The sequence below is a fragment of the Mobula hypostoma genome, chromosome 4 (assembly GCF_963921235.1).
Source record: "Mobula hypostoma chromosome 4, sMobHyp1.1, whole genome shotgun sequence".
NCBI lineage: Eukaryota > Metazoa > Chordata > Chondrichthyes > Myliobatiformes > Myliobatidae > Mobula > Mobula hypostoma.
The window spans coordinates 197,228,377-197,246,016 of NC_086100.1; the positions used below are offsets into that span (position 1 = coordinate 197,228,377).

At 43.6% G+C, this 17,640-nt stretch overlaps 1 protein-coding gene across 7 annotated transcripts in view; it reads right to left on the reverse strand.

The window, feature by feature from the left end:
- The window catches only part of dysf (dysferlin, limb girdle muscular dystrophy 2B (autosomal recessive)), a 394,877-nt gene that overhangs the window by 146,594 nt on the left and 230,643 nt on the right, over positions 1-17,640 (reverse strand). For all 7 annotated transcript variants that reach the window (XM_063047166.1, XM_063047171.1, XM_063047168.1 and 4 more), the window contains one exon: positions 6,554-6,735. In XM_063047166.1, coding sequence (XP_062903236.1) covers positions 6,554-6,735 — 182 coding nt within the window. The remainder of the gene's footprint in view (positions 1-6,553; positions 6,736-17,640) is intronic.

Here is a 17,640-nt window from a genome sequence, read left to right on the forward strand (position 1 = left end):
CTGCCCAGTGCAATGGCATTTCCACCTTAAAAGATCTCCCACACAGGTTTCACTGTCATCATCAGATAGGGGGACAACCAGCATGTTGCCGTGTTCTTTAGAATGACTGAAAATGAGCAAAATCAGTGCTGGACAGTAAATGCAGATAACGGACTGCCTTCATACAATGTTATTGGCCAATAGCAGAGGCTGAGATGAGACCTAATGTGTCTAAAATTATGAGAGGCATGGACAGATAGACAGCTGGTAACTTTTTCCCAGGGTTGAAATGTCTAATATCAGAGAGCATGCTTTTAAAGTGAGAGGGAGTAATTTCAAAGGAGATGTGAGGGAAATGTTGTTACACAGAGAATAGTGGGTGCCTGGAATGTGCTGTCTGGGGTGGTGGAGGTACAAGCAGGTACATTGGAAAGAGTTAAGAAGTTCTTAGACAGGCACAGGAATGAAACAGAGGGATATGAACCGTGTCTAGGCAGAAGAGATTAATTTAGCATTTGATTATTAGTACCATTCCCATTCCTGTTTCCCTCTCTCACCTTATCTCCTGACCTGACCATCACCTCCCTCTGGAGCTCCTTCCCTTTCCCCTTCTTCCATGGTTTTCTACCTCTCCTATCAGATTCCCCCTTCTCCAGCCCTTTATCTCTTTCACCAACCAACTTCCTAGCTCTTTACTTCACCCCTCTCTCTCTCCCAGTTTCACCTATCACCTACCACCTTGTACTTCTTCCTCCCTTCCCCCTCCGCCCCCACCACTCCACATCTCGTGTTCTAACTTCTCATCCTTTTTCCTAGTCCTGATGAAGAGTCTTGACCTGATAAGTCGACTGTTTACTCTTTTGGTCTGCTGAGTTCCTCCAGCATTTTGTGCGTGTTGCTTTGGATTTCCAACATCTGCAGATTTTCTCATCTTTGTGCTACTAGTTTAATTGGTTTGGTACAACATTGCTGGACTGTTCTATGTTCTATATTCTTCTGAGTTAGGTGATCAGAACATTTCTGCAGCCTAATCTCTAACTTGCTCTTCAATATTCACACCTCGAGCCGAGACTCTTTAACACTTGCTCTTTATTCCTGACGAAGGGTCTCGGCCCGAAATGTCTACTGTCTACTCTTCCCCAATTGCTGTTGCCGGACCTGCTGAGTTCCTCCAGCATTTTGTGTGTGTTGCTTTGGATTTCCAACACCTGCAGATTTTCTCATGCTTCAATATTCCTGCTGTTCCTTCATGGTACTTCACCAGACTTTTGCAAAGATTGTAGATTAGCTTTAGTTGTCACATGTACATCTAAACATCAAAACAGACAGATAAAGGCATCATTTGCATCAAATCAAATCAGCAAGAACTGTGTTGGTCAGCCTGCAAGTGTCCTTACACCTCCGACGCCAACAAAGCATACCCACCATTACTGTCATTACCGTCCCTAACCCGTACGTCTTAGGAACATGGAGAAAGCTGGAGCACCTGGAAGAACCACACACGGTCACGGGGAAAACGTACAAACTCCTTACAGATAGCAAACCTTCGACGTACACAGAACACTGGAGGAACTCAGCAGGTCAGGCAGCGTCTGCAAAGGGGAATAAACAGCCGATGTTTTGTGCCTGACTTGGCAGAGGAAAGGAAACTGGAGGACTATGGGCTACGTAAGTTGGAAGGGTTAGATTGATTTGGAGATTGCTGGTTAAAAGCTCTGTACTGCGCCGTTCTGTTCCGTTCTGCTCTGTGTTGTATGCTTTGGATCTCCAGCATCTGCAGATTTTCTCATATTTGTGATGTTCCAGAGGACATCACTCCAAGGCAGAGGTTCCCTACCTTTTTATATGCCATGGACCCCTACCATTAACCAAGGGGTCCATAGACCCCAGGCTAGGAACCCCTGGAAGGTGATTGAAAATATTTATTTATTTAGAGACCCAGCACAGTGGCAGCCCCTTCAGGCCCAGCGAACCTGTGTTGGCCAATTACACCCACCAGTGCTGCCACTCTTCTAACATCAACATAGCATGCCCACAACTTACTAACCCTAACCCGTATGACTTTGGTATGTGGGAGGAAACCGGGGCATCCAAAGGAAAGCCACAAGGTCACAAAGAGAGCATACAGACTCCATAGAGGCAGCAAACCCCGATCTGCGATTGTTGGCGCAGTAAAGTGGTGCGATAATCACTACACTACCATGCCTGTCCTATAAACCATCTGCTCCTGGACTGCTGAAGAGGAAAATACTTTCAGGTGGAAAAGGTGATTTAGTTATTTAACCAACCACCGTGCATTCCCCTCCATTCAAAAGTGCGTCAGAGCAAGCTGCTATCCCGCTGTACCAACACTAGGGCAGTGTCAAGGGGAACACCCAGTTCCCTGCCGACCATTCCTCTGTGGCGGGGAATGTGTAAAATGTAAAGAAAAAACATGGAAATTGTTTTCATTTTGAGAGATGACTCACATTACAAGTGGTTAAAACCTACTCAAACCTGCCCCCAAAAATAAGAGCGAATATTGACACTACAGAGTGTAAATTCATTACCTGTGACTCTGATTAAATATTTTTAAACATCGCTTTTTCATATTTTCGGCTATAGGAAGAATGTGCTACATTATTCTAAGTCCACATTATATGTTCTATTATAAGAATAGTTTAAATTATGGATTCCTCTGAGCATATTCTCTGCGATACAGAAAGAAGCCTGTTATAAGACCAGAAGACATGGGAGCAGAATTAAGCCATTTGGTGCATCGAGTTACCACTACCATTCCACTATCCCTCTCAACCCCATTCTCCTGCCTTCTCCCCGTAACCTTTGACTCCCTTACTAATAAAGAACCTATCAACCTCCGCTTTACATCTACCCAAAGACTTGGCCTCCACAGCCGTCTGTGGCAATTAATTCCACAGATTCACCAGCCTCTGGCAAAAAAAAATTCCTCATCTCTATTCTGAATGGATATCCCAGACATCCCACCTCTCCCGGGAGTTCCGGGAGTCTCCCGCATATCGATAGTGGCTCCCTGATGCCCACAAATTATATACAATATCACAGAAATCAATTTTTTGGAGAGGAGAGGGAAAAAAGGAAAGAAAGAAAATGAATGAATCCTACTTGATCTCTCTTTATGCTAGGTAGACCTATCAGTTTTCTCTGTGGGCGGGCTTTACAGTCGGCCTTTCTGTCGCTCCCATATTCCATCAGTTCAGTTGCTGCCGTCTGTAATGACGCTGAAATGATCTGGACAACTGTCGGTGATGAAGTACAAAAGCCCGGCGAAGAAATTCCCAAGGCTGGCGGTGACAACCTGACTAGGCGAGGCTGTCCTATATGGGCGGGGTGCGTTGGTGTCTTAAAGGGGATCAGAGCGGGGTTTAAATTGAAGTGAAATTCCAAAATTGTCCGCTAAGACATCTTTAAAAACGCACTCGCAGCAAGCAAATTCTTTGTTTTTTTTCCCTGAAACACTTCCGCTTACAGGTACATCAAAGCCCACGATAGGCTGGGTTTAAGTGCAGCCGTTTTCAGAAGAAAAACCGATTTTAATAAATACCCGGTCCCCACCGAGGTCTCGTCATTAGGACAGCGAACTGTTCACCTGTGCTGCACACTTTATATGCATTTTGAATCACACTTTATTAAATAATATGGTAATATATTGTTTTATGTGGTGTGTGTGATATATGTATTATGGCTACACCATAGTCCAGACAGAGGTTGTTTCGTTTGTGGACAATCAGCCAGATGACAATAAACTTGAACTTGAAGATACAAAACTTCTAAATCACTCATTTAAAATCCCCCATCTCAATGTAAAAAAGTAAGTTCTGATCCTGACTATTGCAGGCAGTGTGTGTGTGTGTGTGTGTGTGTGTGTGTGTGTGTGTGTGGGAGAGAGAGAGACACACACACACACACACACACACACACACACACACTACGGACGTATATGCAATCGGACGTTGTCCGAATGGACGTTAAGCGGTGCACACCTGTAATAAGGATACACATTATGCTTTTATTTCTTTTAGGGACCACAACATATTAGGGAGGCTAAGCACAGGGAAGGCTGCTCAAGTATTTCACAGTTCTTTTCAGCAGAAAACCAAAGTCTGACAGAGAAGGTCACTAGAGCTGAGGTGTACTTTACATCTTTCATCATTGAACATAACCTGCCATTCCAGGTGTGTAAGCACACAGGCAAGCTATTCAGGAAAATGTTTCCTGATTCAGAAATAGAAAAAAACTATACCTGCTCATCAACCAAGACAGCAGCTATTGTGAACATGGCACAGTAAGACGGAATTCAGAAGTCAGCTGTCTCACAAAACACTTGTGAATCTGATGTCTTGCAAAATTAACAAATTCATTGACACAGACTGCTATGAGGTTGAGACTTCTGGTTGAGACCTCCCTGAAATGAGTTTTTGCAGGGTGGGATGTCTGATATCCCTCAATTCTGAGGCTGTGCCCTCTGGTCCTAGACTCCCCCACCATAGGAAACATCCTTTCCAAATCTACTCTATCCAAGCCTTTCAATATTCAATAGGTTTCAATTAGACACCCCCCACCCCCGTTCTTCTAAACTCCAGCAAGTACTGGCCCAGAGCTATCAAACACTCATATGTTAACCCTTTCATTCCCAAGATCATTCTCAAGAACCACCTCTGCACACTGTCCAATACCAGAACATCTTTTCTTAGGGAAGAAGCCTATGTTGCACTGTTGCCACAGTGGAGTGGGGCACAAGATGCCTGCAACTACTAACCCAGTGAATGTATTCATCCCTGAGGCAGGACAAACACAGACACACTCACTACTCTGACATTTATGCTTCACCAGCTCTGGGCCTATACTCACTGGAGTGCAGAAGGATGGGAGGGTGATGGGATGTCATTGAAACCTATTGAATATTGAATGTTTGGATAGAGTGGTCATAGAGAGTATGTTTCCTATTGTGGGGAAGTCTAGGACCAGCAGCAACAGACTCAGAATAGAGGATGTCCCTTTAGAACAGAGATGAAGAAATATTTCCTTAGCCAGATGGTGATGAATCTGTGGAATTCATTGCTACACATGGTTGTGGAGAGCAAGTCATTGGGTATTCTTAAAGCAGAGGTTAATAGGTTCTTGATTAGTAAGGGTGTTAAAGGTTACAGAGAGAAGGCAGGAGAATGGGGTTCAGAGGGATAATAAATCAGTCATGATGAAATGTTGAAGCAGACTAGATGAGCCATATTGGTCTAATTCTGTTCCTTTGTCTTATCGTCAATGGTCTCCATGGGTGCTTGTTCTTGGTAGTACAACAAGATTGTGCATTTTCGTGGCACCTTTCACCACCTCAGGTGAATAACTACACCCTTCTCCATACAATAACTACACCCTTCTCCATATAATGGGTTTGAAGGGTACACGTGGAGATTTGTTGGGACTTGAGGGACTGAGTTATGGAGAGAGGGTGGGCAGGTTGGGACTTTTACGATGGAGAGTGGGAGAATGAGGCGTGATCTTACAATGGTGTATAAAATCATGAGGGCAGTAGATAGAGGAATGAATAACCAGAGGGCAGAGTTTAAAGGTGAGAGTGGAGAGATTTATGAGGAACATGGGGAAAATACATCTCAGGGTAGTATATAATGACATCCTCCAAGATGACCTCAGCCTTGTTGTGGTTTGGAGGCTTGCGTATCTCAATGACCCAGAGAGCTATGTTGGCTGGAGACAGGGCTTTATGCTTTGGCTCTTGGTAGGGTCACCCATGATGAACAGGTCAAAGGGTAGAGGCCAGACTAAGAGCTGACCACAGGTCCTCCAGATTTGGTGGTTCAGCTCAGGGCTAACAACCCTGACTGGTAAAACAAAATTGTTACGGTAACAACAAAGAAGATTCCTCCTACATCTGAGTGCAGCGACATTCCTGAGTGTCCAACTGGGACTTGCACGACTGACAGTAGTGAAAATCGAGAGGAAACTACTGACACGATGAAGGGAGCCCTGAACACTACCAGAGACGGAGGACCTTCATTGCTGCTCTAAACGCCAATGGTGTAACGAGCTGTAAGTAAGTAACATGGTGACATATATGTACTTTGATAACAAATTTATATTGAACTCTGAACTTCTGAACTTGGAGGAGCAACCTTTTCACCCAGAGAGTCCCCAGTGTGTGGAACAAGCTGCCAGTGGAAATGGGTGAGACAGGTATATCAACAACATTTAAAAGACACATGGATAGAAAAGTTTAGAGAAGGGGTTCCTAACCTTTCTTGTGCCATGGACCCTGACCACTAACTGAGGGGTCTGTGGATCCCAGGTTGGGAACCCCTGGTTTAGAGGGATATTGGCCAAATATGGGCAATTGGGACAAGCTTAGATGGATCAAAGGGTCTGCGTCTGTACTGTGTGATTCTAATTGCTTCCTAACAAGCTCAAGAGCATGCAAGACCTCCTATCCCCATGCAGCTGAATGGCCTGTTGACCTGATAACAGGTTTGGGAGGGCTGAACGGCCTCCACCTATTGCTGTGGAAGATTGACCTTCAGTGGGCATGACTGCTCATACTTACGTAGGTATCATGGTCGTACAGTTCAACCACAATATCCGGTGGTTTAGTGCCGAAGAATCCCGGCTCACCGAAGATCTCGATCTCGTGGAAGATCAGCGTCTGGTCCCAGATGGGGTTCAAGGTGCTTTTGATGGTAACCGTCGTCTGGCTCTGATGCAGGAACGAGACGATGGCGTATGGGTCTGTAACAGCACGATAATCACTCAGTCGGAATCAGAATCAGGCTTATTATCGCTGACGTATGTCGTGAACTTTGTTGCTTTGTGTGGCAGCAGTACAGTGTAAGACATAAAAACATTACTAAACAGATTTTAAAGTTTAACTTTATTTGTCACATGTGCATCGAAACGTACATTGAAAAAAGTGTATAACACAGTCCGAGGATGTGCTGGTGGCAGCCCACAAGTGTCACCATGCATTTGGTACCAACATCATATGCCCACAACTCCCTAACCCTAATTCATAGAGTTATAGAGAAATACAACACAGAAACAGGCCCTTCAGCCCATCTAGTCCATGCCCAAACCATTTAAACTGCCTACTCCCATCGCTTAGCATTGGGGCTAGAACCCTCCATACCCCTACTATCCTCGTACCTTTCCAAACTTCTCTTAAACTTTGAAATCGAGCTTGCATGCACCACTTGTGCTGGCAGCTCATTCCAGCCTCAATATAGCACGCCCACAGTTACTAATCTTAACCCGTACATCTTTGGAATGTGGGAGGAAACCAGAGCACCTGGAGGAAACCCACACGGTCATGGGAAAAAGTACAAACTCCTTATAGGCAGCAGCAGGACTGAACTTGGGTCATTAGCGCTGTAACAGTGTTATGTTCTAAATAAATAAATAGGTAACTAGTGCAAAAATGAATAGTGAGGTAGTGTTTGTTGGACCTAATGGCAGAGGGGAAGAATGTTTTCTAAAATTTTGAGTGTGTGTCTTTAGGCTCCTGTACATCCTCCTTGATGGTAATAATGAGAACATTAGAACATTAGAAAGTTCTTGACAAGAACAGGCCATTTGGTCCAACAAAGCTTGGCAAATTTATATTCACATAGTGTGTTAAAATAACTATCGAGTTTAGATTTGGAAGTCTCCAAAGTACCTCAACTAGGGGGTTTGTTCCGTGTGTTCACAACTCGCTGTGTACGGAAATGCTTCCTGATGTTAGTCTGGAATCTCCCTTTAACGAGTCTCCACCTATGGACGCATATCCTTGATGATGGATTAATTTTTAATTAGCAACTGGCATCTACTTTACTTATTCCCTTAATGATTTTGAACACTTCTATCATGTCTCTTCTCATTCTATGTCAACTTGGACAAAAAAGATTTAATTCTTTCAATCTTTCTTCATAGTTCAATCCCTGCAGACCTGGAATAAGTCTAGTTGCCTTTCTCTGAACTCTCTCCAGTATACTTTCATACCCCTCACAAAATATGGAGACCAAAACTGTACTCAAGGCGTACAACCCTGAGTGCATTACAAGTGCATTATAGAGCTTAAGGAGAATGTCTCTAGACTTGCGCATCATATAGCCCAACATGCTATTAGCCTTCCTAATTGCTTCTATGTATTGTCCATATGTTGATGGTGATGGTGATGTTGATAGTGTCTACAAGGACACCTCAACTCTTCTCATGCAGTGCACTTTCTAATTCAAGACCCCCATTGTATATTTATATCTAATATTTCTACTTCCTATATGTAATATTTGACATTTACTCACATTAAATTTAATCTGCCATCTACCTGCCCACGTCTGGATTTTGTTTCGATCTAACTGTATTGATTTAGCTGCCTGAATGTTATCATCCCATCCCCCTAATGTGGTGTCAGCTGCAAACTTCGCTAGTTTATTTGTTATGTGCTTAACCAAATCATTAATGTAAATTAGAAACAGCAGCGGCCCCAAAACTGATCCCTGTGGAACCCCACTTTTAACATCTTCCAGGTGTGAAAATGATCCTCTCACCATAACTAACAAACACACACACAAAATGCTGGAGGAACTCAGCAGGTCAGGTAGCATCTATGGAAAAGAGTATAGTCAACGTTTCGGGCCGAGACCCTTCATCAGGACTGGAGAAAAAAGGATGAGGCGTAGATCTAAAAGTTGGGGTGGGGGAGGAGAGGGATAAACACAAGATGATAGGTGAAACTGGGAGAGGGAAGGGGAGAAGTAAAGAACTGGGAAGTTGATTGGTGAAAGAGATAACAGGGCTGGAGAAAGGGGAATCAAATAGGAGAGGACAGAAGACCATGGAAGAAAGAAAAGGGCAGAGGAGAACCAGAGGGAGGCGATGGGCAGGGAAAGAGATAAGGTGACAGAGGGAAAAGGGGATGGGGAATGGTGAAGGGGGGACATTACCAGAAGTTCGAGAAATTGATGTTCATGCCATCAGGTTGGAGGCTATCCAGACAGAATATAAGATGTTGCTTCTCCAACCTGAGTGCGGCCTCATTGCGACAATTCCTTTTGTAATGCCCTGGTTCACATCTTTACTGTTATGCTGTAGGTATTTCATTTGGCAGCTCTGTAAGAGCTGCTGTTCTGCTTTCAGCCTGTTCAGGTTATTGTTGAAGATAAGGGATGATGAGAAATGTGTACCATTCAGTTAGGATGGTGAAACCGATTTTTTTTTGTTGAGGGGCACTAAGGTTAGTCTTGGGGTTTTTGTTTGGCAGGAGATGAAGAAAGAAGATGCTGGGGAGAACCGGCTGTAGATTACGACCCAGTGGGAGACCATTTGAGATGGGCTGTGAACGACGTTTGGAAGGTGGTCTGTTCTTTCACACAGACCGAGGGTCCAGTGTATGAGTGATAGAGAAGTTCAAGATGAGCTCCAACTTGTGCACATTTCACTATTTAATTATAATGGGCCCTTTTTGTTTCTTCTTTCTTTTCTTTACTAACCCTTTTGTTAAGTAAAATTCATAAATATAATTCCTTTAGTGTGCTGTCTGTTATTTCTTGGCACTGAGTTGTAACAGGGTAGCAAATTACACAGCATCCACACAAACCAGGGTTTGGAGTGTTCCAATCTCACAGGTTTGGCGGGACCGAGTGTGTCTTCCCTAGACTTACACAGCCAAGGAAACCAGTGGGGTTTCACTTGCAAGTGGAACAAGTGCCACACCTTCCCCTACACCTTCTCCCTCACTACCATTCAGGGTCACAAATAGTTCTTCCAGATGAGGCGACACCTCACTTATGAGTCTGCTGGGGTCATACACACTGTCCGGTGCTCCTGGTGTGGCCTCCTGTATATCAGTGAAACTGACATAGACTGGGAGACCGCTTCGTCAAGCACCTACACTCTGTCCACCAGAAGAAGCAGGATCTCTCAATGCCCACCCACTTTAATTCCACTTCCCATTCTGATATGTCCATCCAGGGCCTCCTCTACTGTCGCGATGACGTCACACTCAGGTTAAAGGAACAACACCTTATCAACTGTCTGGGTAAAGACAATTAGGGCCAGGAAACTTGAAGTCACTGAAAAGATCCAGAGCATGTGAAATGTCATGGACATAGCTAGGAAGGGATTGAACCAGGAGGAATAAAACAGAGTCAAGGTATTCAGACCATGCCTGCACATGGTCCATTATCTCTTCATTCATTGTTCCTGTGTGTCTGTCTAAATGCTTTTCATATGGTTCTGTCTTGTCTGCATCTACCGCCTTCCTAAGCAGACCACCCACCATTCTCTGTACAAGTAAACTTGCCTCATAAATCTCCTTTGAACTTTCCCAACCCACTCTCATTTTAAACCTACACCCTCTAGTATTTCATAATTCCATCTTGGGAAAATATTCTGACCATGAACCCCATCTAAGCCGTCATAACCTTATAAAATTAGACCATAAGATCATAAGACATTGGAGCAGAATTAGGCCATTCATCCGATTTAGTCTGCTCCACCATTTCATCATGGCTGATTTATTCTCTCTCCCAACCGCATTCTCCTGTCTTCTCCCCATAACCTTTCCTGCTCTGATCATCAAGAACCTACCTACCTCTGCTTTAAATGCACCCAATGACTTGGGCTCCACAGCCGCCCATGGCAACGAATTCCACAGATTCACCACCCTCTGGCTAAAGAAATTCTTCTTCTTCTCCATTCTAAATGGATGTCCCTCTTTTCTGATGCTGTGCCCTTTGGTCCTACACTCCCCACCAAAGGAAACATCCTCTTCTCATCCATTCTATCTAGGCCTTTCAACATTCAATAGGTTTCAAAGAGACCGCCCCACCCCCATTCTTCTAAATTCCAGTGAGTACAGGCCTAGAGCCATCAATCACTGCCTCATATGATAATCATTTCATTCAGGAGTTATTCTTGTGAGCCTCCTCTGAACTTTCTCCAATGTCAGCACATCTTTTCTTAAATAAGGGTCCCAAAACTGCTCACAATACTCCAAGTGAGGTCTCATCAATGCCCTATAAAGCCTCAATATTACATCTTGCTTTTATATTCTAGTTCAAGTTATCTAGCCTGATAACATGCATCAGATCTCTCCATAGCCTCCATCACTCCAGAGAAAACATCCCAACTTTGACCATTTTCTCCTTATAGCTCATACCCTCTAATCCTGGTGAACTTGTGCACCCTCTCCGAAGCCTCTACACCGTTCCTGTAACATACTAACCAGAACCACACACATACTCCAAAAGTGACCCAGTCACAGTTCCCTCTAAGCTGTGTGGCCACATGGCCATGCGCTAACTCAAATGCTCCCATGCACATAGCCTTTGTTGCCATGCAGCTGGAATTAGACGCAGCTAGAAAGAGTTTCACGAAATGTATGAAGATTTGCCACGGTTGTACTGTATTTCATTATACCCTACAATTAATAAATAAAATCAAAAGTCTGTGATTTTTCAATTTTCATTCTAAATACTCATAGAACGTCTATTACCAAAAGAACATTTAAAATGCTGCTCAGTTTTCAGAACATGTAAAAATTTCCTGCTCAGAGATACGGGTGGTCTGTGCACCTATAAAAATAATCGGAGGGAATGTTGGTCCCAACAAACCAAAGTTTGATACAGTTGCAATTTATGACTTTTCAACTTTCAAACTCAAAGTCCAAACTGATGAAGGCAAGTATATCATACAATTTCTTTAACATCCTGTCTACTTGTGTTGTCACTTTCAGCGAGCTATAGACCTAGAACTCAAGATCTCTCTGTACAACAATGTTCCTCAGAGTCCTATCATAAACTGTACACTTTCCTCATACCTTTGACCTCCTAAAGTGCGACACCTCACACTTGTCAAGATGAAACTCCATCTCCATTTATTTGGCCATATTTCTACTTTTGGTAAATTTGTAAGTTGGTTTACTAATGTCACATTTGCAAGGTCCAGTGAAAAGTTGTTCCGCCTGCCATCCCTACAAATCACTTCATCAAAAGATTCAAAGGTTCAAAGTACATTTACTATGCATTTCAAAACCGTGAGATTTGTCTTCCCACAGACAGCCACAAAATGAAGAAGACCATGGAGCCCATTCAAAGAAAAACATTAACCTCCCCCTCCCCAATCACAATAAAAAAAACAAACTGAGCAAACAGCAAAAAAAAAGCAAGTGAAGAACACAGAATATAAAACATCAAACCACAAAGTCATCGAGATAATCCAGGAATATTCAGTTCAGTTCAACCTAGCTTGGTGTCATTCGTTGACTGCCAGGCACACGACATAGCAGTGCATTGAGGTAGTACGAGTGAAAACAATAAGAGGACGCAGAGTGAAGTGTAACAGTTGCAGAGAAAGTGCACTGCAGGCAGACAAGGTGCAAGGGCATAATGAGGTAGATTGTTGTGGATAAGGCTCAGCACATCACGGCTTGGTATGGCAACTGCCCTGCCAGTGACCAAGACAACAATCTCCTCTCTTGCCTCTCTCAATAACTAGTGATAGATACCATCAGGTCCTGGAGACTTATTCACCTTAAAATTCTTCATTAGACCCAACATCTCGACCTTCTTGCTATCAACATGTCCTGAAATATCTGCATGCCCATCTGAACTCATGAAGCCCCCATAAACTTTTCCTTGGTGGATGCCAATGTGATGTACGCATCTCCCACTTCCTCTAAACCCAGACCAAATTTCCCTTTGCTCATGAGTAGTCCCTCCTCTCCTCAGTTTTATTTTAAGACAACATTTCAACTTGCCAAAGACATTACATTACTCATTTTACCCCCGCTGATTCTCTGTTTTAAGTCCTGAAAGATTACAGATTAGCTTCATGTGTCACATGTACATCAAAATATGCAGTGAAATGCATAGATTACATCAAATCAAATCAATGAGGATTTCCCTCTGTGTGGAAAATCTGCTCCTTCATGTTTACAGTACTGTGCAAAAGCAAAAGTCTGAGGCATATATATGTGTGTGTGTGCGTGTGTGTGTGTTTGGTGTATATACAAATATGCATCTATAAGAACATAAGAAATAGGAGCAGGAGTAGGTCAACAGTCATGGCTGATCTGGCCATGGACTCATCTCCACCTATCTGCCTTTTCCCCAGAACCATTAATACCCAACCTTGTCTTAAATATATTTACTGAGGTAACCTCTTCTGCTTCATTGGGCAGAGAATTCCACAGATTCACCACTCTGGGAAAAGCAGTTCCTCCTCATTTTCATCCTGAATCGTCTCCTAGTTCTAGTCTCACCTAACAGTGGAAACAACTTTCCTGTCTCTATCGTATCTATCCCTTTCATAATTTTATATGTTTCTATGAGATCTCCACTCAATCTTCTGAATTCCAGCAAGTACAGTCCCAGGTGACTCAATCTCTAACCCCCTCATCTCTGGAATCAACCTGGTGAACCTCCTCTGCACCACCTCTAAAGCCAGTATATCCTTCCTCAAGTAAGGAGACCAGTTCTGCACGAGGGGTGAACTCACCTATACCCTGTTGCAGCATAACCTCCCTGCTCTTAAATTCGATCCCTCTAGCAATGAAGGCCAACATTCCATTTGCCTTCTTGATAGCCTGCTGCACCTGCAAACCAACCTTTTGGGATTCATACACAAGCACCTCCAAGTCCCTCTGCACAGCAGCGTGCTGCAATTTTTTACCATTTAAATAATAATCTGATCTTTCATTTTTCCTTCCAAAGTGGACGACCTCACATTTACCAACATTGTACTTCATCTGCCAGACCCTTGTCCACTCACTTAACCTATCTATATCTCTCTGCAGACTCTCCATATCTTCTGCACAATTTGCTTTTCCACTCAATTTAGTATCATCAGCAAACTTAGACACACTACACTCAGAGCACTCCCAGATCATTAATGTACATCGTGAACAGTTGCAGGCCTAGCACTGACCCCTGTAACACACTGTCCACCATCGATTGCCAACCAGAGTAACACCCATGAATCCCAACTCTCTGCTTTCTATTAGTCAATCAATCCTCCATTCATCCCAACCCTATGCACTCTTATCTTATGGATGTCTTTCATGTGGCACCTTATTGAACACCTTCTGGAAATCCAGGGTCCCTAAGACTTTGGCCAGTACTGTATTCGCCAATGTGGATCAGAGAGCGAATTTGTAAATCTGGCGGGAGCAAAGGATGTTAGGAATGGTGAGGGTGGAGGGGTCCAGGAGGGTGTGGGACAGGTGGCAGAGAAATTCCGGGATGGGGGGGTGGCGTGGGTGGAGACACACCCAGCTCTGAGACACGAGACAAGGCCATTTGATTCCAAACAATTGGTGTATTGATCATTACAGAATGTCTCCATGCTGCTTCCTGCTCCCTCCCCTCTCCCTTCTGTTTTTCCCAATGTTGATTCCTTTCTCCCTGCTCTCAGTCCACAATAGAGACCCGTATCAGGATCAGGCTTATCATCACTCATGCATGTCATGAAATTTGATTTTTATGTGGCAGCTGTGCAGGGCAATACATAAAATTACTACAGTACTGTGCAAAAGTCTTAATAATCTTAGTATCCTTAATATTCTTCATGGAACACAACATCTCCACCTTCTTGCTGTCAAAATGTCCTGAAATATATACAGTTGATATATATTAGCTCTATATTATATTATATAGGCATCCGTTAGTCTCGTGAGACCATGGATTTGCGCCTTGGAAGGTTTCCAGGGCGTAGGCCTGGGCGAGGTTGTATGGAAGACCGGCAGTTGCCCATGCTGCAAGTCTCCCCTCTACGCCACCGATGTTGTCCAAGGGATGGGCATTAGGACCCACACAGCTTGGCATCGGTGTCATTGCAGAGCAATGTGTGGTTAAGTGGCTTGTTCAAGGACACAACACGCTGCCTCAGCCAAGGCTCGAACTAGCGACCTTCAGATCACTAGATGAACCACTTGGCCACGCACCAACACTCTATACTATATACAGGCATATATGCACCGAAGAATTTTGCACAGTTCTGTATGTCTTTTGAATGTTGGAGGAAACCAGAGCACCTGGAGGAAACCCACACAGTCGTGGGGTAACATACAAACTCCTTACAGACAGTGAGAGGAACTGAACCGTGATCGGTGATCATTACCGCTATAATGTGCTAACTGCTACACTACCGTGTTGCTCATTTCTAAAAGACCATAAGACATAGAGGCAGAATTAGGCCATTTGGTCATTGAGTCTGTTCCGCCATTCAATCATGGCTGATACTTTTTATTCCCCTCCTCAGCCCCAATCCCCAGCCTTCTTCCCGTAACCTTTGATGTCGTGTCCAACCAACAACCTATCAAGTTCTGCCTTAAATACACCCAACAACCTGGCCTCCACAGCTGAATGTGGTAATAAATTCCACAAGTTCACCATCCTCTAGCTAAAGAAATTTCTGCACCTCTCTGTTTTAAATGGACGCCTCTCTATCCTAAGGCTGTGACCTCTTGTCTAAGACTCCCCCACCATGGGAAACATCCTCTCCACATCTACTCTGTCTAGGCCTTTCAACATTTGTAAGATTTCAATGAGATCCCCCCTCATCCTCCTAAATTCTAGTGAGTACAAACCCAGAGCTATCAAACGTTCCTCATATGATAACTCTTTCATTTCCGGAAACATTCTTGTGAACCTCCTCTGAACCCTTTCCAATGCGAGCACGTCTTTTCTTAGATGAGGAGTCCAAAACTGTTCACAATACTCAAGGTAGGGCCTCACCAGTGCCTTATAATGCCTCAGCATTGCATCCCTGCTCTTGTATTCAAGACCTCTTGAAATGAATGCTAACATTGCATTTGCCTTCCTCACCACCGACTCTGCCTGCAGGTTAACCTTAAGGATGTTCTGCACAAGGACTCCCAAGTCCTTTTGCATCTCAGAACTTTGGATTTTCTCCCCATTTAGAAAATAGTCCACACATTTATTTCTAGGACCAAAGTACATGACCACGCATTTTCCAACATTGTATTTCATTTGCCACTTACTTGCCCATTCTCCTAATCTGTCCAAGTCCTTCTCATGCCAACCTGTTTCCTCAACACTACCTGCCCCTCCACCAATCTCCGTATCATCTGCAAACTTAGAAACAAAGCCATCTATTCCATCGTCTAAATCATTGATATACAGCATAAACATAAGCGGTCCCAACACCAACCCCTGCAGAACACCACTAGTCACTGGAAGCCAAACAGAAAAGGATCCTTTTATTCCCACTTGCTGTCTCCTACCAATCAGCCATGCTCTAACCATGCCAGCAATTTTCCTGTAATACCATGGACTCTTAACTTGGTAAGCAGTCTCATTTGTGGCAACTTGTCAAAGGCCTTCTGAGAGTCCAAATGTACAACGTCCACTACATCCCCTTTATCTATACTCCTTGTAATCTCTTCAAAGGATTCCAACAGGCTTGTCAGGCAAGATTTTCCCTTAAGGAAACCATGCGGACTTTGTCCTATCTTGTTCTGTGTCACAAGTACTCCATAACCTCATCCTTAACAATTGACTCCAATATTTTTCCAACCACTGAGGTCAGGCTAACTGGTCTATAATTTCCTTTCTTCTGCCTCCCTCCTTACTTAAAGAGAGGAGTGACATTTGCAATTTTCCAGTCCTCTGGCACCATGCCAGAGTCTAATGATTTTTGAAAGATCATTTCTAATGCCACCACAATCCCTACCGCTAGCCCTTTCATAACCCTAGGATGCAGTGCACCCTAGGACTTATGTATCCTTAGATCTTTCAGCTTTTTGAGCACCTTCTCTCTTGTAACATAAGAGCACTCACATCTAGCACAACGCTAGTGTCTTCCACGGTGAAGACAGATGCAAAGTACTCATTTAGTTCTTCAGCCATCTTCTTGTCCTCCGTTATTATTTCTCCTGCCTCATTTTCTAGCGGCCCTTTATCCACTCTCATCGCTCCTTCATTTTTTACATACTTGATGAAGCTTGTATTATCCAGTTTGATATTGTTTGCTAGCTTCCTTTCATATTTCATCTTTTGCCTCCTAATGATTCATTTAGTTGCTATCCGTAGGTTTTTAAAAGCTTCCCAATCCTCTAACTTCCTGCTATTTTTTGCTTTGTTGCATGCCTTCTCTTTTGCTTTTACATTAGCTTTGACTTCCCTTTTAAGCCACGGTTGTACTATTTTGCCATTTGAGTATCTCTTTGTTTTTGGAATACATGTGTCCTGCACCTTTCTCATTTTACCCAGAAACTCACACCATTGCTGCTCTACTGTCATCCCTGCCGGCATCTCTGTCCAACTTACTTTAGCCAACTCCTTTCTTATACCACTGAGGTACTGCTATGTCAGACTTTACTTTCTCCCTACCAAATTTCAAGTTGAACTTAATCATATTGTGATCACTGCCTCCGAAGGGTTCTTTTACCTTAAGCTCCCTAGTCACCTCCGCTTCATTACATAACACTCTATCCAGTATAGCTGGTCCCCTAGTAGGCTCAATGACAAACTGCTCTAAAAAACTATCTCATCGGCATTCGACAAACTCACTCTCTTGAGATCCATTACCAACCCAATTTTCCCAATCGACCTGCATGTTAAAATCTCCCATGATAATCATAACATTGCCCTTTTGACTCGCCTTTTCTGTTTCTGGTTGTAGTTTCTGATCCAC